This window comes from Trichechus manatus, unplaced genomic scaffold (assembly GCF_000243295.1).
Source record: "Trichechus manatus latirostris isolate Lorelei unplaced genomic scaffold, TriManLat1.0 scaffold00053, whole genome shotgun sequence".
Lineage (NCBI taxonomy): Eukaryota > Metazoa > Chordata > Mammalia > Sirenia > Trichechidae > Trichechus > Trichechus manatus.
Window position 1 is genome coordinate 12108025 of NW_004443989.1, and position 26512 is coordinate 12134536.

Genomic DNA, 26512 nt, shown 5'->3' on the forward strand with positions numbered 1-26512 from the left:
GTGGTGAGAGTGGGCATCTCTGTCTAGTTCCTAATCTTAATATGAAAGCTCCCGGTTTTTCTCCCTTGAGTATGATGTTAGCTGTGTGTTTTTCATAAATGCCCTTTATTATACTGAGGAATTTCCTTTCTGTTCCTATCTTGTTGAGTGTTTTTTTCATGAAAGAGTGTTGGATTTTGTCAAATGCCCTTTCTGCATCAGTTGATAATATCATGTGGTCCTTTGCTCTATATTAACGTGGTGCATTACACTGATTTTCTAATGTTGAACTACCCTTGCATTCCCACTTGATCATGGTGTATAAGCCTTTTAATATACTGTTGGATTTATTTAGCTAGTATTTTGTTGAGGATTTCTACATCTGTGTTCATAAGGAGTATTGGTCTGTAGTTTTCTTGTGGTGTTTGTCTGGCTTTGGTATCAGAGTAATGCTGGCCTCACAGAACGAGTTGGAAGTATTCTGTTCTCTATTTTTATCTGCTCTGATCTTAGTTGTTTCCTTCCTTCTGTAGCTTTGGGCTGTTTGCTCTTTATCTCAAGTTGTAAAGTTAGGTTATTGAGATCTTTATTTTTTAATGTAGGCATTTACAGCTAGAAATTTCCCTTTGAGCACACTTCATGCTAACCAGTTGTTCTGTTTATATTCAAGATGAATAAACCCTTATCAGATTTGTGGTTCCCACATATTTTTTTTTCCCATTATATGGGTTATCTTAACAATGTCCTTTGGTGCCCAAAAGGTTTTAATTTGATTAAATCCAATTGACTCTTCTTTTTTTTTTTTTTTTTTGCTCATGCTTCTGATGTCATATCTAGAAATCCCTCATCAAAAACAAGGTCCTGAAATTTTAATCCTATGTATTCTTCTAAAACTTATAGTTTTATGTCTTCCTTGATTATTTTGACAAATGCCCTGGAGAAAGGGCATTTCCCATTGAGTGAACTCTGAATCAAGTCAAATGGGGCTTTTCCAGGGATCTGCCACATAGGAAAATGGTGACAGTGCTCCGGGAATGGGGCTTTTAAGGAGCTCCACACCTGGTCTGCTTGCTGTGGTGGGTGCTGGCTGCTTGCTTCAAGACTACCAAGGAGCTAGGATAGGAGCATGGGAATAGGGCTAGTCAATATGCCTCAAAGCCAGCTGTTCTGAGATTCAGCCACTTGTCTTGAATAAAACTCCTTGGATTGTTACAAGTCTTTGCTTAATTTCCAGAGTAATGGAAAGTTGGAGAATATTTTCCAGTGTTCTCCTTGTTCTTATGGAGGAGGGGATTTTTGCAGGTTCTTGCTCTGCCATTTTGGGAGTCCTGCCTCCTTTTCTATCAAATTAATTCCCCCGGCCTCACATCCCCTTCCTCACAGCTTCTGGTCTGTGGTATAATCATTCCTTCTTTTTCGGGGTTATCTTGAATTTATCCTCTCCTCCTTTTGTCACTTTATTGGGATTTTGACTGGAAGGTGCTGCCATTTTGATGTGACATCCTGTCATATCTTTCAGAATGTATCTATTAATATTCTGTTGTCCTGGGAAAATGGAGAAATCTCTCCCATTCCTTTAAAAAAAAAACTAACACTTTTTAAAATTGTGAAATACAATAAAAGTGTCCATTGAATAATTACAAAGCAAATACCCATGTAGTCAACACCCAGGTCAAGAAATAGACCATTTTGCCCCTCCTGTTCCTTCTTTCCAGTCATTATTCCTCCTGCTCTATTGAATCATTGACATCTAACATTGTAATTTCATTTTCCCTATTTTTGAACTCTACATAAGTGGAATCATACAATACAAATTATCTTGTGTGTAGCTGGGCTTTGTTAATCTTCATGTTATATGTAGTTCTCAATTGGGGGTGGTTTTGTCCTCCAGGGGAGATTTGTTAATGTCTGGAGACATGTTTTGTTGTCACAACTTGGGGTGTGCTACTGGGCATCGAGTGGATGGAGGCCGGGGATGCTGCTCGAAATCCTACAGTGCACAGGACGCCAACCCCCCCCAGCACAATGATCCAGCCAGGATGTCAGAGGTGCAAGGCAGAGGCATCCTGCTGGGTGGTATTGAACTATAGGGGTACCACAATTTACTTTCCATTCTTTTGATGGACATTTGTTTCCAGTTTTTGACCGCTGCACACACGCAGCTGTGCACGTGTCTGAGTGACTTTCTGAACCGTGAACATGTGTTTCTGCCAGTTCTGTGCCCAGCAGTGGGGTTATCAGTCCAGCACATGGCCTTCTTAGACTCCCTCCAGATTTGGGTGAGCTGGTGGCATGCAGCTGTGCCTGGGTGCCAATTGTTGCCCCACTCCACCCCCAATGCAGAGGGAAGCCGCTCACCTGGAGAGATCTTTGCTCCCACCCCACCATAGGTCAGGGGCTTATACAGGTTGATTCAGTTATTTAAAAAAGAAGAAGTAGGGCTTAAAAGGTGTTACTGTAATCAAATTTCTGTGATTTAGGGGGAAAAAAAATACAACCAGCTCAAACCAACACATGCCCAGAAAAACATATTGAGCCTTCTGGTCCCAAGTATATAAATCAAGGTGGGGAACCAGCCTGCCTGGGTCAAGGTTAGCCCTTGAGGGAACAGGAGAGAGCGAGCGCACAGAGGCTTCACATACAGAGAAGATGGTGAGGAGTCAGGGGCCCACAGCACCCACCACATGGACACCCCCCTCAGAGGGCTCATAAAGTCTTGGCTCTTGGCAGCAGGGACCCTCTTCCTGTACTGTGGCCCCCAGGTGGTGATCTGCATCCTAACCAAGACCTGTGGGACACCCGTCCTGTGACTGGCTACCTCTTAGGCCTTGTCTGTGTAGACTGCTGCCCTCACCCCAGACCTCTCGGCTCATGGCTGCCCCAGGTGCAGGGAGTCGGGGAGAGGGACCCAGGCTTCAGTGAGGACACAGGGTCAGGACAGGGTTGCAGGCAGGTTCTCCTCTCCTTGTCCAGTGCCCTTATAGGGGCTGTGGAGGCCAGAGGCTGCACTGGAGCAGGGATGTGACAGTGCAGGCATCTCATTGGGGGAGCCCCTGGAAGCCTCTCAAGGATGGCCCAGGTGCCCCCTCACCTGAGACGGCACTCTGCAGCATGAGGCCTCGAGCCCAGGCCTGGCCTGTTATGCAGTTCACCTCCTCAGAAAAGAGACCAGGCAGCCATCACTACACAAGGGTTGAGCGGGTGGGGGAAGCCAACCTTCCTGCTCCTTCTGGCAGGGTGTCACATCAGGTTCTGGCTGGTGGAAGCTGTCAGATGCAGATTCTTGCTCACCCAGGCCTGCTGAGCCCCAAGCTGGGCTGGGTTTAAGACTGCTGTTGGAGGCAGGAAGGAAGACCTTCCCAGTACACTCTGAGGGACAGACCAGTCCCCACTGTCCTGGTGCCAAGGAACAGATGGCTTGTGTGAGCTAGTGTCAAGGAAGAGGGCACAGAGCTGAGGTGAGCTGCATGGTGCTGGACAAGTCCCCTCCCTTGGTGGGTCCCCTTTGGTTCCCCCAGATCTGATGGGTTGCCCCAGGATAGCACGTTGCAGGGTGGCCTGAAGACACGGGCCTATGCCTGGTGCTCCTGTGGCTATACTGCCATCACCAGGGTCGGGGTACTGGCCCGCTTCAGCTCCTCTGGAAAAAGTGGACAGCTCCTGTCCACCCTACTCCCAAACAGTGTCCCAGTCCCACCTTAATTTAAGGCCTGGAGGATGAGAAGAGAAAGGCAGGGTTTCAGATTAGAGGCAGCAGTCTGGAAAGATGGTCTGAAGTGTTCAGGAGTAGGTGACATGGCTTGTCCTTCAAGACGGGACCGTGCACCTATGGCCCCACCATTCTTGGGAGGGTGGGGGGGTTCTGCTGTGGGGACTACACGTGTACCAAGAGCGTTTTAATTAATTTATTTCTTTACACATAACTGAAAGTGATGTTACAGTACATAAGTTATTTACAACTGTGCAGTAATGTGTTGCAAAATAAATTATCTAGAAGGCAGCAAAAGTACATTGTGAATGTGTATAAAACTGTACAGCGTTTACGGGATACACTTTTTATATGATTATTGGCTCTGTAGTGTTTCAAGTTATGTTCTCAGAAAGAGAAACAAAATGCCCAAGATTAAAGGAAAAAATATACAAACCACGTGGATTTGACTCCATTAAAAACACAATCAGCAGAGTCCCAGCTCTGTGTCCCCCCTAGTGCCTGGCGGGCAGGTGGTCGGGCCCTTGCTCAGCCCAGCGTCCTTGCCCTGTCCACGCCCGCCTACCCGCAGTGGCTCTGTGACCACAGGGAAGCAGCCTTGGGTGTCGTCTGCCTTCCCCAACCTTGAGGTCTTTTGTCCATGAGAGGCGACACCTTTTTTTCCTGCAATTGATCAGAATGGAACAAGAATCTAAAAACGCATTCCTTCCTGCAACTGCGACCACGACTGCAGTTAGCTGGAAACAAGGATCCAAGCGTGGCCCCCACAGGGGTGACACTGTGTCCACGTCCCGCCTGTCCCTGGGCCTGCCCCTGGCGTCCGCGTCAGTCGGCCGGGTGGCATGAACAAAGTGCAGTCTTCCCCTTGGCTCCTCCGCCTGACATGATGCGCCTCCTTGCTGCGCGGCCGACAGCACCGTGGGCGCCCTGGAGGCCCGTGCCCTCACCGTCCCGTCGCCGCATCACGCCGGCAGCAGCACAAAGTCGTCGTTGACATCGACCATGGGCACATAGAAGGAGGGCACCTCATTCACGCACAGGGACTTGTGCCCTGCAGGGTCCAGCTCCTGCACCTTCAGCTGCCACTCCATCCTCTGCACAGCGTTTAGTGCCGCTGCTTCGTGCTGCTGCCGCATCAGGAGGCATGTCTGCAGACAGACAGGCAGGTGAGGGGAGTGGAGCCATGACCCAGCGGACCCACCCCCCAAAAAGGGCTGTGGCGGGGCAGAGGGAGGGGCTCTGACCAGGGCCGCCTTCTCGCTCAGGCAGATGATCTGGTGGCTTCTACTCGACCCCTCTATATGCCAGGTCTTTTCTTCTGCCCCAGTGAGAGACGGTACTTGGATGGGGGGATACCCAGTGAGTCCCTGTTGAGCCTCCCGCCCGCCGCTGGCCGCCCACAGTGCCTTATTAGAACTTAGCAACAGCTCTGTTTTCATTTTATAATTATTTTATTTATGGCAGTGATACTGGTTTTATTTGCATTTATAGTTGGAGCTATGTCTTTTAAAAACACATCTAATTTTTACAAGGGTATGTAGCTAAAATATGATACTTAAATATTTAATATGAAATGGGTAGAAGTGAGTTCCCTGACACTGGGAACTGAAAGGAATGGCTGTCATTGGCGGCAGTGTGCCTAGGTGTCCCACGTGGCTCTAGGACTCACCTTTGTACATCTCTGTGGGATGTGGCATGAGGGCAAATACCACAGTCTTCACTTTAATGTCAAAGTTAAATCGAAACACCAGCAGTAAAACTTGAATGGAAAGGTCAGGAAGGACACGTGACTGAAGACAAGGTGCTCTGGCTCTGTCCACCAAGACGGCTAAGACGACCTCCCCCCGCCCACACCAGCTGCGCTCCCAGGCAGGAGGTTGTGAGGGAGCCTGGGGCAGCTCTCGGGACCCTGAGATAAGAAGGACCAGGAACTAGATTGAAAGGACCTCCCTGGCCAAACCTGGGACAGTTTGGGCCAATAAAAAACCCCCACAAAACCGGGACCACTTATGAGCCCATCAGGAGCCTCAATACAGACAGCAAGAACACACTTTGGTTACTCCTCAAGGCCGCCATTCCACCTACTCCTTCGCTGGAGAACAGGGACTAAAGGGAAAGCATTAAAGGCATGGTGGAACTGACTTTCAGAGAATGATGGTCCCTGCTGATGGGAGCCTTCCTCACTGCAGTCAGGCACTGATGCTCCCCCAGCGACTCGGAGTCAGGAGGGAGGCCCGCGGGCCAGAACCACTCAGCACATCTGGGTGCTGCCAAAGCAGCAAGAACTGGCCCCTTCCTGTTCCCAAGAGAAGATGCAGCAGCCCTATGGGGAGGCAGGCGTGTCTGTCTCCATGGCACACTTGTCACCTGTAAGGTTGTCTGACCCAACATTTGGATTTGAACCAAATCAAGCCTGAGAACACAGACGACAGACCAAGCACATAGAAGCTACCACTCTTCTGCCAACCACGGTCACAGCTGCATTACATTGGGGCTGGTTGGCAGTGGCCCACTGCTGCTGGCTCTTCTTCAGCCAAGGACAAATGACTTCATGTTTTTAAACGGTTGAAAAAAAAATAAGAATGATGTTTCATGACATATAAACATTACATGAGATTCAAATCTGTGTCCATAAAGAAAGTTCTGTGGACACACACCATGCCCACTGCTGTGCTGGCTGTGGTGGCTTGTATGCTACAATAGCAAGGTTGACAGTCGTAACAAAGACCATGTGGCCCGCAAAAAATTATTTGTTCTCTGGCCCTTTTCAGAAAGGTTTGCTGAGCCCTGCCTGCTTTCGGGACATAAGCAGATGTGAGTCCACTGTAAAAAATGGGTGGGAGCCTGGGAGATGTGTGTGCTGTTGGCAAGTGGGCCACGCTGGAGGCGTGTCAGGGAAATCTGGAAATGTTATAGTGACTAATGTGTTAATGGGCTGTCGTGGTGTCTAATTCACTTTAAAATGTTAGTTGATTCCGAATCATGGAGACCTCAGTATGCAAAGTAGAACTGCTCCATAGGGTTTTCAAGACTGTGACCTTTCAGAAGCAGGTCACCAGACCTGTCTTCTGAGATGCTGCTGGGTAGGTCTGAACCACCAACCTTTCGGCTAGTAGTCAAGCACTTAACCATGACTCCTTCACTTTAAAATAATTTACAGAAACAACCACGGTTGGTTGGTGGCAGGTGGTGGTGTGTCTGCACCTTCTTCACATGTACATGCTAAACCGTCCCGAGTCCACTTCAGATGGACCTGCACTCCTCCAGGCGATGCTCCTGGGGGGGCACGCTGCTCACAGCTACCTGGTTTTACCATCACTCAGGGCTCTACCTTGTGGCTGGGTTGATGGGCTTCTGGTCTCCAGTTCACTCACTAGACTGTTCCAAGGAATTTTTTAGTACATATTTTTGGATACTTACTCTGTTGTTTCTTTAAGTTTTAAACGAGTAGAAGTGAAATTTCTAGGTTAGGGGTAAAAACATTTTGGAATTTGGTAGCTACTGTCAGTTTATCCTATAAACACCTGCTGGTTGGCCCTTCTCCATCCTAGCCAACACACCTACTGCCTTTCACATGGGATCTTCGTCTGTAGTTCTGGAATCACCGGTTACATAGGACGTCTATCTGGAAGGCCCAGCGTTTCGTGGTCGTCCTTGTGAACTGCCTCTTTACAGACCTGGCTAATTTTCTTCCATCTGTCTTTTTATTAGTTTGCCCACTAAAGAAGTTAAACCTATGTGGCATGTTTAATGTACAGAAGTCTAATTTTAATGTAGTCAAAATTTCATTTATCTTTTTTAGTAAAGTCTTCTTTGAAGCCCTGGTGGTGCCGTGGTTAAGTGCTATGGCTGCTAACCAAAAGGTTGGCAGTTCAAATCCACCAGCCCCTCCTTATAAACCCTCTGGGGCAGTTCTACTCACTCCTATAGGGTCGCTATGAGTTTGAATTGACTGGACAGCAAGTTTTTTTTGTTTAAGTCAGCTATTACTGATAATCTAGGATAAATCTTGGTGTTAGGAGGGACGCTCTGTGGGGTGGCCGAGGGAAGTGCAGAACTTCCCTCTTACTGCGTCCACACTGCACTTAGTTCTGTTGTACTGCTCTTTCAGTGTGATCACTGTACCAGCACACTCCTGGGTCACTGTATGAGGAGACTCAGGTATAGGTGCATCTGGGAGACACCAGTTTGTTCTCTAAGAACAGGGTATCCCATAACTGGGATTTGCGGGGGGGGGTCTGGATCTCCTTCTGTCTCTCGCACCAATTCTACACTTGTGGAGTAAGAACCACACCAGGTGGAGAAGGCCCTGGTCTGAGCAGGCCAGGCTTGTCCATTGCTACTCATTTTTGGGGGTCCATTTTGTAACTGTGAGGCAGTCCCCCTGTACTGGTCAGCACTCCCAGGGCAGGCAGGGGCGGCGGTGGGGACCATGACTTCAGGCAGGGTCCAGGGCCTAACAAAACCGGTTCTGTTCAGGAGGTGATGGGAGCCACGTCCCGCATGTCAGGGCAGAAGAGACAGCAGGCCTCATTTCTTTACAGCAGAGAACCTGCCCTTGGGAAGCAAGAGCACTGACCTTCATGCGGTCATACTTGTCATCCACGTCCTGCAGCCAGGAGATGAACTGTCGTGCGTTGAACCTATCTCGCACTGACTTATTCTCGTCCCCCTGCCAGAGAAATCAAACACAGGAGGTTTTATAAGGAAGAATGTGGGTGACAGCTATAAAAACATGACCTTGATGACTAGGTTCCAAGGCATCCCTTCTTGATTGAGAACAAAAGCTGCAGCATCCACCTGTGGTCAGTTCGGGTACAGACGGACATATGACCGCAGGTGGATGAGTAAACAGGTGACACGCAGTCCATTCCAGAGCTGTGGTTAAGATGTGCAGGGGACCTGGCCTTTTGGGGACATGCACAATTGCTGTCACCCCTGCAAGCCACAGGCCCCTCCCAGACCTGCCCTTATGGGCAGCAGCATGCACTGTGGCACTTCGGGCTGGAGAGTGCTCTGGAGAAGACAGAAGTGAGGTGCTGTGGGCTCAGCCCATCTCTGCAGCAGGCCCGGGAACGCATCAGGGCTTGTGGCAAAGCTGGTGATGGCAACTGGAAAGGCCGTGGGTGGCTCCGAGTGGGTGCTGAGGGGTGACAGCAGATGAGGAGGGGCCACACACTGCTATCCTGATTTCTTCTAGTCAGCCCCTGTGACCCACGATGGGTGGCAGCATGTGACCAGAGAGGTACAGCACACAAGGCCCGGTGGATAAACATGGACCATGGGGGACTCCTGGGTCAGGGCCACACCCACCCTCGTTATACACAGAAACCAGTGTCTCGCCCCTGTCTGATGACGTGTTAAGAGAAAATTCTCTTTGCGAGGCTGGAGTGCTGCAGCCTTGGGGAGGGGCACATGCATTTCCTGACACAGAGCCACCACACAGACCCACACAGAGTGGCTCTTTTTCCTGCCTTCTCTTCTCTCTGTGGCTAAACTAAGGCTGAGCAGGCTGGCCAGTGCAGGGCCGAGGGGACACAGTGTGCAGGGCCGAAGCAACACTCGCCCTGCACAGGGTCTGTGGGGTTTGGTTGTTTCCAGCTACACCACCTTCTGCAGGCAGCCAGTCCCACGAAGGCTGCACAGCTTGCCGAGGGAAGGGGGACCCTGGGGAGAGGCAGTAGGGAGGGGCCCACCTGGCTCTCCAGGGGCATGTTGTAGACCTCGGAGTCCAGCAGCATGGTGCAGGCGCTGAAGGGCACCGCCTGGTTTGCGATGGTCCTCGCCGCCCGGCAGTGCACCCGCAGGATCTCCTGTTCACAGGAGACGATCAACTTTTCCTGGAGGGAGGAGGGGTGGGTGAGCCAATGATGCCGCCAAGCGACCATGCCGTGGCCGAGGGCCCCTCTGCCAAGCCTTACCCGCTCAATGCTGTGCTGCAGGCGGAGCTTCCCACGCACAGCCTCCTGCTGCTTGAACAGCTCCTTGAGTGGCTCCGCCAGGGACGGAGGGGGAGCGATCTGCAGACACAGAAAGGAGGACAACCTTGGTGTGGTTGTGGGCATGGACCCACCGTGCAGGGGCCCACACGGGAGAGTGAGCAGGTGACATGCACTCCACCCTGGTGCATGGAGGAGCCCAGTGGCCCCGCACCTAGGTCACGCGCTGTGGGCTTTTGCCAAGTCCCCTGTGTTGGCACCAACATCACTGTCCTTTTAAAATGTGACTGCTCTTAGAGTGAAATTCCTCAAATGGGCAGTGGTGAGTCATTCATGGTTAGTTAGGAGCCGGCACAAATGCTAACTTTCAGAAGGCCTTGGTCCAACAGACAGGACAGCACCCACTTGTACGGACTGAGACTCCCTGAGACCTGGCTGGGCCAGCACAGTGCGTGGTCCCTTGAAGCTGCCTCCCCTGGGCCCCAAAAAGGAAACAGCTTGTTCTGATGATTGTCACATTCCACACTGTTCTTGGAGAATGAGCACAACACAAACCACGCTTTTATCACGGGGACTGAAGTGGCCAGGTAATGAAGTTGGTGAGCAGTGCTGAATGAGCTGGCGACCATGCAAGGGCCCAGGGGTAGGGGGCGTGCTGGGCTCAGACCCTGGGGTTGATCAGGAAGGCCCCCAGGAGGCGGGAGTGCCTGTGGGTAGCGGAGGCGGCCAAGGGCCATACACACAGGCTCCGAGGGCAACAAGCTACGCGGTAGGGGTTGTAGAGATGGGAGTGGGAAGTGGGCATGCACAGCCTTGAGCTGTCACTCTGCAGAGGAAGCAAGGTTTGACCTGTGTGTTGAGAACAGACCCAGGTGGACCCAGGAGGAAGCAACTCGGCTGGCAAGGGGGATGGAGGTGGGAGAAGTGTCTGGATTTTGGAAGTGTTGAAAGCAGGGGTGGCAGGATTGGGGGAGGGCAGGAGGAGGGTGGTCCTGGCTGGACAGTCGGGCACTAGCAGAGAGTGTGAGCACTGACCTGTGATTACACTACACCGTCACGTCTCACTACCTGGCCTGGGCCCCCCACCCCCACCCCGTGATGCCCCTGGAGGACTCACCACTGGGATGTGGAGCTTGCTGAGGGGCTTGCCGTCCAGGAGGTAGGAGCCGGTGTAGGTGACGTACTCGGCGTAGCACTGGGGGGCTTGTGGCGTGATGTAGCACAGGATCTTACGCTTCTCCTCAATCTTCTTCCGGATCTGTAGGTACTCAAAGTAGGGGTTAGCCCTATCACTGTGGTAGGGCTCAATGGCATCCAGCTTGATGGCATCCACGATGGCAGCCAGTGTCTGCTGGATCATCTCCCGTGTCTGCTGTGTTGACGTGTTCATCTGCTGCTGCAGCTGCTGGCTGGAGCGCTGGAAGCGGCGCTTGCGAGGGTGCTGGGCCTGGGCATCCTCGTCCTCAGGGATGCGACCCTTTGCTCTGGTGGCCGGGGCAGCAGGCGGGAGCTCCTTCTCAGGGGGCGGCGTGCCCTGCTTGCTCTGGTTGGCCAGCATCTGTGCCCGGTTCCTGGTGATGCGCTGCGGGATCTCCTCGACACGGGGCAGCTTCGGGGCTTCAGCTGGTGGCTTAGGGGCTGGGTCTGCTGCTTCGGATTGGCCACTGCCTGGGGGGGCTTCCGCCTGGGCAGCGGCGCGGCCAGCACTGTTAGGGGGGCCTGCCCCATCTGCATTGAGGGCTTGGGCCACAACATCGGCAGGGGGGCTGTCAGGGGCAGACTGGGGTGCCACTGGGGGGTCCACGGTCTCTGCCTCCTCGTCCCCACTCCCTGCTGGATGGAGCTCGGTGGGGACTGGTGCAGGCATCGAGCTGGGGCCCAGGTCCTCAGGGGCCCTCTCTACTGACACATCCACTGCTTGCACCACAGCTTCCAGAGGCACCTCCACCTTGGGCTCGTCTGTGCGCACAGGCTCAGTGGAGAGCTGTGTAGACACCTGGTCAGGGGTTGGCTGCTGCTCCTCAGTGGCTGACGTGGGGAGGTCCCCCCCACTTATGACCACAGGGGCCCCTGGAGGTGCCTGCTCTGGGGGAACAACAGGACTCTCGTCCATAGGTTCTGTCTCCACATCTGAAACATCTTTTGTTTGAAGCGGAAGTTCTGGCAGTGAGAACGGCCCCAGGTCTAGGTCATCTTCAGGGTTTGGGAATGGGTCTGGCCAGGGGACTGGCTCCTCCTGACCGAGGGCAGAGAGGCCAGTGTTGTTTTCTAGGTAGTTATTCTCTAGGGGCCCCAGGGCTTCAACCTGAGTCGCGGCGGCCACACAAGCCGGCTCGGGGGGTGCGTCGGGGGCTGTCTCGGTGAGAGGCTTACAGTCGCTGAAAAAGGCCTGCAGCCCAGAGGGAGGGGCGTAGGGGACTGGCTCCTTTGACGGGGAGACCTCCACTGGGACTGCTTCGACCACGTCCTCCTTGACCTCTTCAAGCCCTGACTCGGGGACTGACAATGGGTATGTGAGTGGAGAGACTGGGTATGGGGGCTCTGTGGCAATGAAGGGCACAGGGGTGGTGGGGTGCATGGGCTCCGTGGGGCAGAAATGTTTGGGGGACTCTGGGAATCTCTGTGGGGACTTCAGCAGCAGGTCTGCCCCCACGGGGGGCCAGCCGACAGGGTTCTCAGGGACACCACCACCGAGGGTGGAGGAGAGGGGCTGCTCAGAGGCAGCAGGATGTGCCCACTCGCCCGGGTCTTCCTCGGTGATGACAGTGCTGAATGGGCCTTCGTCGGTGGGCTCCAGGTAGCTGGGCTCCGGGGGGATGATGGCCGCTGTGGCTTGCTGGTCCTCTGTGGCATCAAGAGGGAGGCCCAGGTCGGGGGGCAGGGTCCCTTCCAGGGAAGGGGCTACCAGCTCATCCCTGTGGGAAGGGGAGGACTTGGCTTGTAAACTTGAGAAGATACCCTCTGGGGATGGTGTGGCGTTGACCACGGCCACAGGAGCACAGTGCAGAGTCTCCCCTTTGGGTGAAGGAACCCCGTAGTCTGGAGAATAGTACCCGGGAGACAAGCAGGGGAACTTTTCTAGGGGAGCGGCAGCCTTGTCTTCTAGCAGGTGCCGTGCTGGTGAGTCATAGCTGGAGGTGGCGGGGACACTCTGCTGCCGGAAGAGCTTGTCCCCAACACTGAACTCTTCCTCAGGGGTCCTGCGTGTGTCCACGGACACTGAGCGGTAGAGGCTTGTGGACAGAGTCCGCGTCGGGGTCTGACTAGGGTTCTCGGGAAGGCTGCTCGAGGCAGTTGAGAACCTGTCAAAAAAGGAGGGGGAGCAGGCGCTGGCCGGTGTGCTGACAGGCATGGGCATCACGTGGTGGGAGTCGGTGCAGTCAAAGATGAGGTCGGAGTAATCATCAGCACTGCAGGAGGGGGTGCGGGGGGTGTGCATCACCTCCTCATAGCTGGGGCATGAGACCACCGAGGTGGGGGTGGGCACCCCAGTGGGCCGGCTCTGGTCAGGCCTGGGGGAGGCGGGCAAGACCTCTTTCATCTGGGACCCTGTCAGCCAGTCCTTGGGCTCTGAGCCTGCTCCTGGGAGCATTTTACTATCGGCAGTGGGTGGGGTCGGAGCCAGCACAATGGAGTCCTTGAGCTTCTTGTCTCTGAGCTGCATGTCCACCCCTGGTGGCTTTTTCGTTGGGAGCTCTAGACTCTTTTTGCGCATGTCCTCTGCCAACTTGGTCTTGTCTTTGAGCTTTGGGTCCCCAGACCTGTGCCTCATCTTCTCCATCTGCTTCATCCTCTCCTTGTGCCTCTTGTGGCGCTCCTCAATCTCCAGGTCCTTCTGGGAGAGCATCCTCTCGAAGCTCGTCATCATCAGGTCACCATCCACTAGCAACTTTTCTCGAGGCCGGTGGTCTTTCCTGCTGGAGTCCCTGGACGGCGGCAGCTTCTCGTTCCCGTTGCTGATCTTTGCTAAGTCGCCCTTCTCCTGGCTTTCCTTGAACTTCTCCTTCAGCTTGACCTCCCCGAGTCTCAGGGTCTCCTCCTTGGACTTGTCTTTAAAATTAGAGTTTGGAGGGTTGTCCTTGTCTTTGGCTCCAGGCTTTGGCTCGTCCTTGTGGTGCCTAAGGAAGCCATCTGGATGCTTTTCTCGGTGCTTCTCCTTCTCATCTCTCCACTTCTCCCTGTGCTTCTCTCTCTTCTTCTTCTCTTTCAGGATGTTGATGGCACTGGACCCATAAGGCTTTAGTTCTTTTTCTATTTTCTTGGAAGGTTCTCTTTCAGAATCGTTTTTATCTTTCTTTTCAGTAGAAAACAATTCAATGGTTTTCTCTAACTCATCTTCTATATCAGCTTTTGTATTATAGGAAATGCTGTAAGTGTCCCCGTCCAGGAAGTCTTTTTCATACTGGCTGGAGTCCTTTCTACTGCCCGTCTCCTTGTAGTCCTCACTCCGGTCTTTCTTCTCGGCCTTTTCTTTCCTCCCCCTCTCTCGGTCGTGGCTCTTCTTTGATGAGGACGAGGAGTGTCTGTGCCTCTCCTTCAGCTTCTCCTGCAGGCAAGAGCCCTCCCTGGCCTTCTCCTCGGGGGGCTCTGTGAAGGACACCTCCAGCAGGGCGGTCGGCCCAGGGTCCTGCCCTCGGTCGGTGAAGCTGTCAGAGGAGATCTCACTAATTTTATCATTGGAATCTTCTCTGTACTCATGCAGAGCTTCTTCTTCCAACTTTTCTAATAAACTTTTTTCCATCTCAGCACTTTTTGAAGACTTCCTCTCTTTGGAATGTTCCTTGTCAGACTTCTCTTTGTGCCGGCTTTTTGCCTTGTCTTCTACTGCGTGCTTCTTTTCAGCCTTCTCAGGGAGTTTCTGTTTATTTTTCTTTTCTTGAGTAGACTCAGCTGAAGTTCTGTCTTTCCTGTCCTTGTACTTTTCTGTGGACTCTTTATCCTTCTTCTCTTTGTGTTTTTCAAAGATTTTTTCTTTTCTGTCTTTCCCTCCTTCAGTGGCTCCTTTGTCCTTTTTTTTGTCCTTGGATTCTTTATCTTTCTGCTTCTCCGAGTGCTGCTTATCAGAGGAGTACTTCCGGTGCTTGTCTGAGGGGTAGGGCTCTTTCCCCTCCTCCCTGTCCTGTGGGCCTTCTGCCCTCTGCCCCTCCCCGGTTTCTGTGAGTTTGAACCCACTGGCAGCATAGGTGTCTTTTTCATCTTCACTTTCATCTGTGAATATGTCTGCGATATACCAACTTTTCTCTTTACCCTTTTTTTCATCTTTTTTTTCAGAGAAATCTTCTGAGAGAATTCCAGGGTAAGTTTTCTCCTTTTTTTCTTTAACTGGATCAACAGAAGCTTTTCTTTCTTTGTCTTTGCTATGTACATCTTTATGTTTTTCCTTAATTTCTTTTTTCTCCTTAAAACATTTATCAAATTCTTTGTCCTTCTGAATCTTTTCAAGGATAGATTTTTCATTCTTGTCTTTGTCACTGGACTTGTCTTTATATTTTTCTGATTTTACTTTCTCTTTCTTTTCCTTATCGATGCCGTCCTTCTTGTCTTTTTCTTTCACTGAATGATGCCTCTCCCAAGACTCCAGACTTTTGACAAAGTCAGAGTCAGACTTGTCCTTGAAAAAACTGTCACAGCTGAACTCTTTGAGGCCTTCTCTGTAGGCCTCCTCGGGCTTAGCTCTGACTTCTTTCCTCTCCTTGGCGCTCTCGAAGGAGTCTTTTCTGTCCCTGCAGATGTCACTCAGGTCCTTGTCTTTCCGCTCTTTGGCTCCGTCCACAGACTCTTTCCTCTTCTTATCCTTCTCTGACAGATAGCTGGGGATACTTCTATGCTTTTCAGTTTGGTCTTTTCTTTTTTCAGCATTTTTATCCAGATAGTCCCTGTCTTTCTTTCTAAAGAAAGAATCTCTGTCACTGCGTCTCTCGCTGTGGTCTCTCTTCTCCCTGCTTTTGTTATCCCGCCTCTTCTCCTTTGAGTCCTCTCTCACCGTCTCCAGGATGAGCTTGGCGACAGAGTCACTCTTCATCTCCCGGTAGTCGGGCACTGGAGAGTCCCAGCTGTCCTCCCCTTTGAAATCAAAGGACGAGTCGGACAAGTCAGAAAACCACCGTTCCTGCTGGTCATCAGAGAGGCTGAACTTGGTGTCTTCATTCTCCAGAAACTGATTTTTGTTACAATAGTCATCAAAAGCAGAATCGTCCCTATAAACTTTTTCTTTTTTGAGTTTGTCTTCTTTAAAAGTCTTCTCCTTCTCTTTTGACATTTTGTCCTCTTTTAAATCATTCTTCTTCTCTAGTTTTGAGGGCCTGTCTTTTGACTTTTTCTTTCTTTCGTCTTTGTATAGCCTCAGCTTCTCCTCCTTTGGAGACTTCTCTTTCATCAGTTTCTCCTTTTCTGACTTGTTGGTGCGGTCTTTCTCTTCTCGGAAACATTTCGTGACGTCTTTACTCAGGTCTTTGATTCTCTTGAGTGATTTCTCATCTTTGGAGACCTTTATTAGCTCATCTTTAAATAACCATTCTTTTTCTTCTGACTTCATTTTGCTAAGTTTCTCTTCTTTCCTAAAATGGTCTCGGTCATGCTTTAACACCTTTAGCTTGTTTTCAGTGGGAATATCATTGTCTAGAAGTATGGCCTTGTCGGGCTTTTGCTTTGAGTCCTCATATTCATAAGTGAAACTTTTCAGTTTAAGTTCCTGGCTGACCGAACACTGTCCTTTCTCCTTGTTTTTGTGTTTATGTTTTGTTTTGTGTTTTTTGACAACCTTCCCCTCCTTGTCTAGCTTTGGGATGGCACCATCCACGCTGGCGTGGAACGCACTCTTCTTCTCCGAGAGCGTGCCCTGCAGGCCACCCCCTTTCCTATGCTCCCGCTTCTTCCTGACGGGCTTCAGGGACTCCACACTGGAGGCCTCCGAGGAGCAGTCAGACTCGCTCGTCAGCCGTGTCCTGGTAGAGTCCGACAAAGAGCTGACCTCCGACCAGGCAGGAGAAGAGATGGTTTTCCAATTGTCCGTTCTCCAGTGCTTGGAGTGCTGGTCTGTGTGGTTGGGGTTATGCTTTTGGGAGGCGGTGCTCCCATGGGAGGAGGTGGAGGAGGCAGAGAGCGAGCTAAACAGGGAGGGATCCTTCAACACTAGTGGAGACCCTTTGGCACAGCCAGAGCTGCCAACAGAGCCGTCGTCCTCGTCACTCCCCAGGGGCTCACTCTCGGACTCAGAGGAACAGAACTTGTCGCTCCTTTTTCCAAACCGAACTTCTTTGCCTTTTGTATCTTTCTTTCGCTTCTTTTTCACTTTATTTTTTTCTTTCTGCTGCTTGGAATTAGAAGACTCCCGTGTTTTATTACCGGGCAGTACTGCGTGCGCTGACAGTCTCAGCTTTTCTCCAGTCCCCATGGTGACGTTCACCTCCTCTTCGTCTGACGTGTCCGACAAGATGCGATGCGCAGCTTTCTTTGGTGCAATTGTGTTGTTTTTAGTGTAACTTTTAACTTCCATTTTGGGTATAGAAATAAAACTGTTTGACTTAGTCTCTTTTCTGTAATCCTTTTTTAACAAGTGCTTATCGTCCACAGGAGGGACCCTGTCTTGCTCGTCATCCTCATCAAACTCATACTCGTCCTTGACGGGGGTCACAGTTTTCTGGGGCTCTGGGTTCTTGGCCTTGTGCTTCAGGCCCTTTTCAAATTCAGAGTCTGTGTTATTGCCATCCACTGAACTGGAAGGTGCGAACGAGGGGGCGTCTTCCTCCTCTGAGCTCTCTGCTGGAGAGAGGGGAAGAAGTATCAGAGGCAGGCTCAGAACAATGCTCCCAGAGATGGAGGCCCTGTGGAAACTCTGCTCCCCTCAGGTCTCGGCCTCTGGGGAAGCAACGAACTTGTTACTTTAAGTTCAAGGCCAACCACTGGCAGAAGGAAATCAAAGAGCTTTGCTTAGAGATAGACCAAAATAGGAGTAAGACCTGTGGGTTTCTTGGGAATGAACTTCTTGGGCTGAGTGCTCCCACAGCCCAGAAGTTCCCATGAGCACCAGGCATCTGGGAAGGACCAGGAGACCCTGTGTGACAGTGCAAGACCACGTGGACACACTAGGTTGCTGCTAGTGTCACTGAAATAAAGGAATCTCCACCCGTGGTGCACCACACAGTCCTACTCCCTCCCCCACCCCAGCCCCTACTCTTGCACATGTATCTGTGCCTGCCTGCCCACCTTCCCCACTGCCCAGTGCCTCACCGGTGGAGCTTTCTTCGCTGGACGTGTACGTGCCCTTGCCCAGCAGGAGATTCACCATTGTTGGGGAATTGGCAACTTTCAACGGCGTCTCGCCTTTCCTGTTGCTTTGCTGAGGATTCCCTCCGTAACGTAACAACAATTTCACTACCTGTAGAATGATGACAGCCTTGTTAGGAAATTTTCAGAAACATCAACTACTCTATTCTACATGTGTACAGCAACCCACTGAGGGACCTGCTGTCCCCAGAGGCCAGCCTCTGTGTGGTGTGTGTGGCTAGCTCCTTGTCTGTGTGTGGGACATCCAGGCTTCTGGCCCTCCTGGTCCCCTCCAGGAAAAACGGTCCCAGCTTCTTGGAAGTCCTCTTACTCCTCCACATGTTCTCAGCCCGTCCTTCCTGAAGGGCTCCCTGAGTCTTCCTCACAGCGGAGCCGCCCACTGCACTGGGAGGGGTTGTCTCACACAGGCTCTCCTGCAGCCGCAGCACACCACGTAACCTTGCCACTGGCACCGAGTCCTGTGAGGAGATGGCAGGGTCTAGCAGTTTGGGGGGTGGAACAGAGGAGACAAAGATAGCATGTCCCCACACAGGTATATTTTCCATTTCTGCTTACACAGGAAGGAAAACAACCTCTTCCTCATTGGTTTTACTCAGATAAGGATGGTCATGAAGGACAGAGATTTCATGGTGACATCTCAACAGCTCTATTCAGCTGTTCTGTCAGCGACCTCAGGTACAAATGTGAATTCAGCCTCACCTCAGTCCATTACTCTGGTCTGAGATTGCAGCATTAAAGTAATCTCAGTAAAGATCAATGTAAACTCTCCTCACCCACAGGCTCTTCATCAGGAGATTATGGGCTGCACTGTGTGATCAGTGCAGAGCTGTCCACCGGTCAGACGACCACAGACTTAGCGGCTTAAATAATACATATTTGTTCTTTCTCGGGCCTGGAGGTCAAAGGTCCTAAAATCATTTTGTCCACAGGGCTGCATTCCTTTCTGGAGGCCTTGGGGTGGGTCCATTTCCTGCTCCTTCAGGTTGATGGCAACTGTGAGACTGAGCTCCCTGGCTCCTGCTGACTATCTGCAGAGGGCCGTCCCAGCTTCTAGAGACCTGTGCAGGTGTCCTTGGTATGTGGCTGTTCCTACCGTCTCATTGCTCTACACAGCTGGGAGACCCTCCGCTTTCAAGGACCCTTGTGACTACACAGGCCCACCATCTCAAGGTCCTTAACTGAACACAGGTGCTCAGTACTTTTTGCCACGAGGCCATATATTCACAGGTCCGAGGATCAGGACGTGGACATCTTTGGGTCTGTTACTTTGCTGACTATATCACGTTTCCACAGTCTTTGACGTTTTCCATAATAGAAAATTTTAAAATGTATGAAAGCATAGAGATTCAAGTAATGACTCCTCCTCTGTGTGTTCCTCTCGGGGTCAGCTCCATCACTCACCAACTCATAACCGGTCTTACTTCAGCAACACCTGCGCACTACTCCCCCAAACCCCAGGTACCATATCATTTCATGAAAATGTTTCAGAACATATCTCTAAAAGGCCCCTTAAAAAACCACAATGCAGTAATTCCTTCGTATCAAATATGCAATCGATGTTCAGATTTCCCGAATTTTGTTAACATTGGTTTGAATCAGGATTTCAAGCCCCACAGGTCGCACCTCATCTTGAGTCTCCTTTGACTCAAAGTCCACCTCTCACTTCCTCCCTAGCTGGCTGTGCTAACCCGTGGTAAGCTCCAGTCAACTGGGGCTGCTGTGCCTCGTTGTAAAGGCAGCAGACGGGTATGTGGTGAGTGACTGGCACTGTTGTCCTCACCACACTCGGCCCTCTCCATAGTCGCCTTGGGGTGAGCTCAGGAGTCCCTGGCCCTCACCATGCTGCCCTTGCTATCTAGCAGGACAAGGGGCATTGGGGGTGCACATGCCCTTTCTGCATCACCCTCCAGGGGGACTCCTCCTTGGCAGGGGAGGCAAAAACCCAACATGACAATGGGGAGCTACAGGAGGCTCTATGGTGACAAAGCACTGTCACAGGGACCCTACCTTGTAGTGCCCGTTGTTGGCGGCATCGTGCAGGGGTGTGTCATCGTCCAGGCCCTTGGTGTTCACCTCAGCACCTGCTGCTAACAGCTGCTTTGCGACATCATAGTAGCCGCGGTTACAGGCTTCGTGCAGGGCTGTCCAGCCTGGAAAAAGACACTCATGACATACGCTGCCTGAACACGGAGAGTGCACTCCCACGGCTGCACACGACAAGGAGAAGGTGCTGGTCAGGTGTCACTTGCACCGATGTGCTAACAGTCAAGGAAAGTCAAGCCTGCCTGGAGCCCTGACTCCGGCACCTTGGCTCAGCCAGGTGAACGTCTAGTTGCTGGTCCTCAGGAATGATCTGTGGGACAACCTTACTGCACCGTCTAACTATAGCCTCCACCATGCAGCAGACACAGGCTCACACAGCCCTTGCTAAGACTGTAGAGCTGGCTGCCGCCAGGCACCCCCACTGGATGTGGCTCACTGGCTGGAGCCCCAGGCTCCTCACAAGGGTGCCTGCCTGGGGCCATGCCCGTAAATTTGTCCTCATAGTGTGGTCTGTGACAGAGCCCACGTCAGCGTGAAACAGTGCTTACCCACAGGAAGAAAATTCCATGCTTTGAAAAATCCTGATTTAAGGAAAACTGCTTTTGAAACAAAAAAATGCTAAGTTAGGTGTGGGTCAGACAACCAAAAGGTGTGGGTCAGACAACCAAAGGGAAGTATCTGGAAGGATGCTGCATGCAGACTGCCTCACCCATCTAACACTTTCCTTCCTCTCTGGAGCCAAAACTTGGGATCTTTGGGAGTATGGCATGCAAAAAGGCCACACAGCACTCTAATCACGGGGCCTTAAAAAATAAAAAAGACCAGGACATTTCTGCTTCAAATTACACGGGGCATCTAGCTGATGGCCCCTCATGTGAGGGACGTGTGTGTGGTCTGCTCGAAGAGGATGAAGCACGGGAAGGGATGAGACCGAGACACCTTTTGTTGTGGTGTGGCTGCCTCTTCAATATGCCAGTCATGACGCCCCCGGAAGCCGGGAGAACGAATTCTTCTTGTATGGAATGGGATTTTACGTAACACAGCAGAGTAAGATTTTGAAGTGTCCCAGTTGTCTTGAAAATAATGAAAAATAAGAAAATGACCTTTTTTTGAAACACTTCCCAACAAATATTAATTGCTCCTTCTTAGTCACACAACCACATCTGAGCAGGTGCATGGAGCACCAGGTATTCCTCAACCCAGGGCCTTGGCAGGATGTACACCCCAGCCCTGCGTCCCACCAGCAGACCCTGGCCCTGGGGCTACTGTGCACCAGGCCCCTGAGGGGTGTCCAAAAGAGGCCATGTATCTGAGGAGACCAGCTTCCCAGCACTTTTGAAACCACTTCAAACAGAAGCTTGCTGGCTGCTCTCATCCCTAGACTCTGTGCCTACCTCAGTTACCCCCAGCCGGGCAACGGTACCTGCGAAGTCTTTGACGTTGACATCCGCGCCCTCGCTGATGAGCTCCTTGATGCGCCGGGCATCCCCCCGGATGGCGGCCCGGTGCAGGCGTGTCTCCCCGCGCTCGTTCCTCTTGTTCACTTTATCTTTGGTTTTTGAGGCAGAGTTAGGCGTCCCTTTCTGACACACTGCAGACTGGGCGGGGTGCTTTGGTGTTGTATCTACTGCAGGCCAAGGAGGACAGGGCAGAGTGTCATGGCAGGGAAGTTGGAGGCAGCAGAAAGAACCACAGACCTGGGCACGGCGTGTCATGAGGCCACGTGGAAGCCACTCAGGGCCACCCTCAGGCTCACAAGTCCCCTGTGGGCTGTGGTGAGCCTGGGCCTAAACACAGCCCTCTCCCTGTCAAGGCCCACATGGCCCAGCTCACCTGGGCTGTTTGCAGACTCCTCGGCGGTCATCTGCATGAGGAGGGCCACCTGCTGGCGCTCGGAGAGGGGGTAGCCAGCTCGGATCCCAGATAGCCCCATGCCGAACAGCAGACCGGCCTTGCGTGTAGCGGGCTCCTTCTTGATCCTCTTCCGCTCAGGGCCCTGCTTCTCTGTGAGGCAGGTGAGAGGAGAGAGGGGGGTTCATGCCATGTGCTCTCGTTAAGGAAACACTAACAATACCTTTCACTCACCCTGACAGCTTACAGAGCAAAAGGAAGGCCATTGAGAGGGACAAACAACAAGCCAGAAGCACTCATGCTCCCTGTCGCCACCTCTCTTAGCAATAACTGTGAGACAATCTACTTTGTTACCAGCCAATACATCCTGCTAGGTCTTGGCCTCCACCAACCATTCACCCCACTCCAGAAATCTCTCCTGAGCCCCCAGACCTTGGCCACACACAGAGCCAGGCTTGGGCAGCAGTGGGTTGGCACTGACAACAGGTTCCAATCAACTAGACAAATGTGTCTAGAATTACATTCAGCACCCCCCTTCCTCCCCCCAACGAACAGTGTAAATAGAAAATGACAAAAATAGTTTTAAAGTACATAAATAAATCAAGGCCCACGCGTCGGTACCATACCTTTCTTCTTGCTTCTAGGAGCCTCCATTTCATGCCATGGTGCTTGGAGGGGCGCACCGGCCTGGTAGTGCCACAACATGGACTGAACTGGAGGCATCTAAAAGCATCAACACAGAGCACTAACGAGATGCGAAGTGCAGCCCGGCTGCTTCCCAGTGAGCACGCCCTCTACTGCTCCGAACCGTGACAGCACACAGTGCCCAGCAGGGACGAGGCACACTGATACACTGGGCCATTCCTCTGAATAGAGGCAGGTATAGGGAGAGAAAAGATACCCTGGATCTCCATGAACCCCTGTGCTGATTACGGCTGGAGGCACCTGCTGATGGAAACCAGGGATCCAGAGCCCTGCACCCCACCCACAGCCCCATTCACAGAAAGGTCTGACAGGAGAATGGAGACGGACTGAGTCCTGTCTGTGCCTCCACTCCACCCAGGCCACGTGGCCGAGTACCCAAGGTGTCAGTCAGGGTCACAAACAGTATTTTAAGCTCCTTGAATGCAGAAACTCTCTCTCTGCATCCTTGCACCTCCCAGCCCTCCTCCTCCAGTGCCAGGCAAGGTTACAAATTCCCACTAACACCCCAAAGTCTGACCATTCTTACAGACTTGTGACAGTTCCCTCCCAAGGCCCAGCTGCTGAAGTATATTTTTCTAAAGCCCAAGGCTCTCGGTCATAGTTCTGAAGTGCTACATGAGCCAGTAGGTTAGATGGCATGCTTTCTGAGGGTGGTCTGTGGCTCCACTCAACATGCCCTTTTCTGGATGAAGTCAGTTGAGCTATGAGATGCACTGTGTTATATAGAAATAGTCACAAATGGTTGTCAAAGTGTCCAGCTGGCCCGCAAACCAGCTACTGTGATTGCACCGTGCTCTGTGCACTCCCAGGACCTGCCTGGGACAAGCTGCCCTTCCACAGGTGACAGGTTGGCTGCCGACAAGCTCCAGCACCCCGCTCACTCGGCCTCTTGGGGTGTATGCGCGGCCGTCACACCAGGCCAGATGCCCCCAGGCCCCTGGCAGCACAGCATCTCAGCAGGGCCCAGGCATCTCTGCTTTCCTGCGGTTGAAAAGCACACCAAGATAAGGTGGAAACACCCCAAACCACCTTTTAAATTTCACTTTGAAATTTAAATTTAAAACACAGACTAAACCACTCCCACTATTGGCACCTGGGAATTCTGCGCAGTCACCTGCAGCCCCTAGATGCTGCTGTGGGTGATGCATCCGGTCTAGTTAAAACAAGGTCAACGCGCTTCCATTCCTAAAAGAGGACCTAGTCCTCCCAGAGCAGTTGTCGTCCACACACACTGCGTGAGTCATGGCCGAGGACACTCTGGAGAGCTGCAACATCTCATCACATGTATTTGATGGTAATGGTTTCCAGAAACAAATGAAAATTGTTCTGTGAAGGTTAGTTGCAAATAAGCCCTCACTGAGACAAAACCCACCCTCTGTTTTCTGCCTGTTCCTGCTCTTTCGTAGCCAAGGAGCATGCCTGCCCCAAGGCGCATTGTGCAGAGAGTGAGTGGTGTGTGTGTCTGGTGGTGCTACTGCCACCACACCTGGTATTTGAGGTCGAAACACAACACCTAGCGCTGGGCAACAACAGGGACATCGGTCACATCGACTATCTGCAGACCATGCATTAGTTTAACCTGTCTTGAGATGAGGACTCCGAAACAGGAATGACAAAGGAGCCGTGTGACTGTCCATGTCTAGTGGATTAAAAAGTATCAAGGAGATCAAAATGTCATCAGGGAGAGTGAAACCCCAGTAAACAGAGGGGTGTGTCGGCCCTGGTTGTGAAACAGGGTCACTGCTTGATAGCCACTTGAAGTTTGGGGGGCAGCATAATCAACCCCTCTGGTGGTGCCAATGCTGAATTCTGCAGAATTTGATTTAAAAGCTCCTGGTTGAGCAGAACTACATCACAGAGGGTCCACTCTGTGGTACCCACCAGCTCTGGCCAAGACCAATCAGGAAAGAACAGTTTCTTCAACACATGGTGTTGCGACAACTGGATTTCCACATGCAAAAGAATGAAGCTGGCCTCCTTCCTCAAACCATACATAATAGTTAACTCAAAATGGATCAAGCACCTAAATGTAGGAACTAAAACCATAGAATTCTTAGAAGAAAACAGAGAGATAAATATTCATGACCTTGGATTTGGCAGTGACTTCTTAGACACGACACTAAAAGCACAAGCAACATAACAATAGGTAGACTGGACTTCATTAAACTTGAAAACTTTAGTACACATGGGGTTACCATGAGTTGGACTTGACTGCAACAGGTTTTAGTTTGGTGCATCAAAAGACACTATCAAGAAAGTGAAAAGACAGTTCCCAGAATGGAGAAAATATCTGCAATCATGTATAAGATAAGGGTCTAGAATCTAAAATACATAAAAAGCTTTTACAACAACAACAGCAACAACAACAAAAAACTCAATTTTAAAACGAACAAAGGATCCGAACAGACATTTCTCCAAAGAAGATACACAAATGGCCAATAAGCGCATGAAAAGATGTTCAACATCATTAGTCACTAACCCATTGCCATTGATTTGATTCCAACTCAGTGAGTATGGAATTACAAATCAAAACCACAATAAATACTTCATACACTCTAGGATGGCTAGAATAAAAAAGATGATCAAAACTGTTACCAAGGATTGGAGAAATTAGAACTTTTGTGCACTGCTAGTGGGACTGTAAAATGGTGCAGCCGCTGTGGAAAAAGAGTCTGGCACCCTGTGATCCCTGTAGGGTCCACAGCTGAGCCTAAGGACAGTGCCTCTCCCTCCTGCAGTGGACTTGGGCCCAGGGAGAGGTGCAGGGCCATGGCCTGTCCTCAAGGCCCCCAGCAGCTGAGCCCTCCTTTCTGCTCCTACCCTGGCCACCAGTGACTTACAGCTGCCTCCGGTTTGCTCAGGGTCATTTGCAGATGCACCTGGTTCCTTCCTCTCTTCCCAGTAACAACATGGCAACCGGAGCTGCAGTGGCTCTTGATGCATCCCTAGACACAGCCGATTTCTCACTGGCTTGCCCTGGGCTCACAGAGAACCGTTTACTAAACACCATTTTCAAAAGGCACCTGCAACTGCCAGCATATGGAAAGGTCCCACCTGCACTCACTGAGGTTGCGGCCTCTGCAGCCCCTCTGTAAGGTCTGGAGCCACTGCTTAAGGGGCTCCACGAGGGCCGGTAAGCCACCCTGGAGGCCTGGCCCCACAGCAAGACCAGGGTTGCTGAACAGGACCCAACAGCCCCTCCGAACTGTGGTCTAAAGCTGGGGTGTTGCTTCTCAAAGAACTGCGGAAGTCTACAGTCGGCAGCAGTCAGAGAACGTGCTGGACAGAAGAACTGGGCCCGTACTCCTTGCAAGGCTGGTTCTTTCCTCTGGCTCTTTAGAGAAAACACTCCAACTTCTTCTTCTGCCACCCTCATTCTTACTGTTTTCAAAATATCCTGATTATATGCAAACATGAGCTGCAGCACTACTAGGCCAACAGGCAGAAGACCGCAGCCCAGGACTGTGGCCAACACCCCAGCAGGCACAGAAAGGCAGCCCAAGTGTCCGAGGCTACCTTCTCCAGCACTCAGAGCAGCCCCTAGTCCCCCAACCCCACCCCCCACGGTCATATCTGCCATCATTTTCTCAAAGGAGATGCCCTAAGGAATTCCCACCTTCCTCTGCCTCTCCCTTCTTCTAGGCCCTTCTGAAACATGCTCCCTTTCCCATTCTTTCCAGGGGGTGGGGGTGGGGGGCAGCTAGGAGAGACGTTCGTTTTCAGGAGCTCAAGTCCATGGTCCACTTCTGTCCTTTAGTTTCACGTCCAGGCAGAACTGAGACTTTCAACCTGAGGCTACACCTGAGTTATAGCGTATTCTGACAGCAGCAAACTCTTTGAGTCCTCATCCTGTGAGTATTCGCCACGTGTGGACAGAGCCTGTGGCTGCACATTTGTGGCTCTTGGCGGCACTTTTAGACCCTCCCGCCTCCCGTGTGTGTTGTGACTCATGGCAGAGTACTTACGTGGGCAGTTATTTTTTTTCCCCTGCTCAAAATTC

At 51.6% G+C, this 26512-nt stretch overlaps 1 protein-coding gene across 14 annotated transcripts in view; it reads right to left on the reverse strand.

The window, feature by feature from the left end:
* Window positions 1-3827: 3827 nt before the first annotated feature.
* ANKRD11 (ankyrin repeat domain containing 11) overlaps window positions 3828-26512 on the reverse strand; it is a 280415-nt gene continuing 257730 nt past the window's right edge. For 11 of the 14 annotated variants that reach the window (XM_023732567.1, XM_023732570.1, XM_023732575.1 and 8 more), the window contains 9 exons: window positions 21790-21960; window positions 21380-21583; window positions 19921-20063; window positions 17857-18004; window positions 10745-17388; window positions 9610-9708; window positions 9385-9528; window positions 8268-8360; window positions 3830-4836 (listed from right to left, as the gene is read on the reverse strand). In XM_023732567.1, coding sequence (XP_023588335.1) covers window positions 4651-4836; window positions 8268-8360; window positions 9385-9528; window positions 9610-9708; window positions 10745-17388; window positions 17857-18004; window positions 19921-20063; window positions 21380-21583; window positions 21790-21960 — 7832 coding nt within the window. In that variant the 3' untranslated portion in view covers window positions 3830-4650. Of the gene's footprint in view, window positions 4837-8267; window positions 8361-9384; window positions 9529-9609; window positions 9709-10744; window positions 17389-17856; window positions 18005-19920; window positions 20064-21379; window positions 21584-21789; window positions 21961-22433; window positions 22531-26512 lie in introns of all 14 variants that reach the window. The other 3 variants (XM_023732580.1, XM_023732579.1, XM_023732578.1) reach the window with 3 other exon arrangements.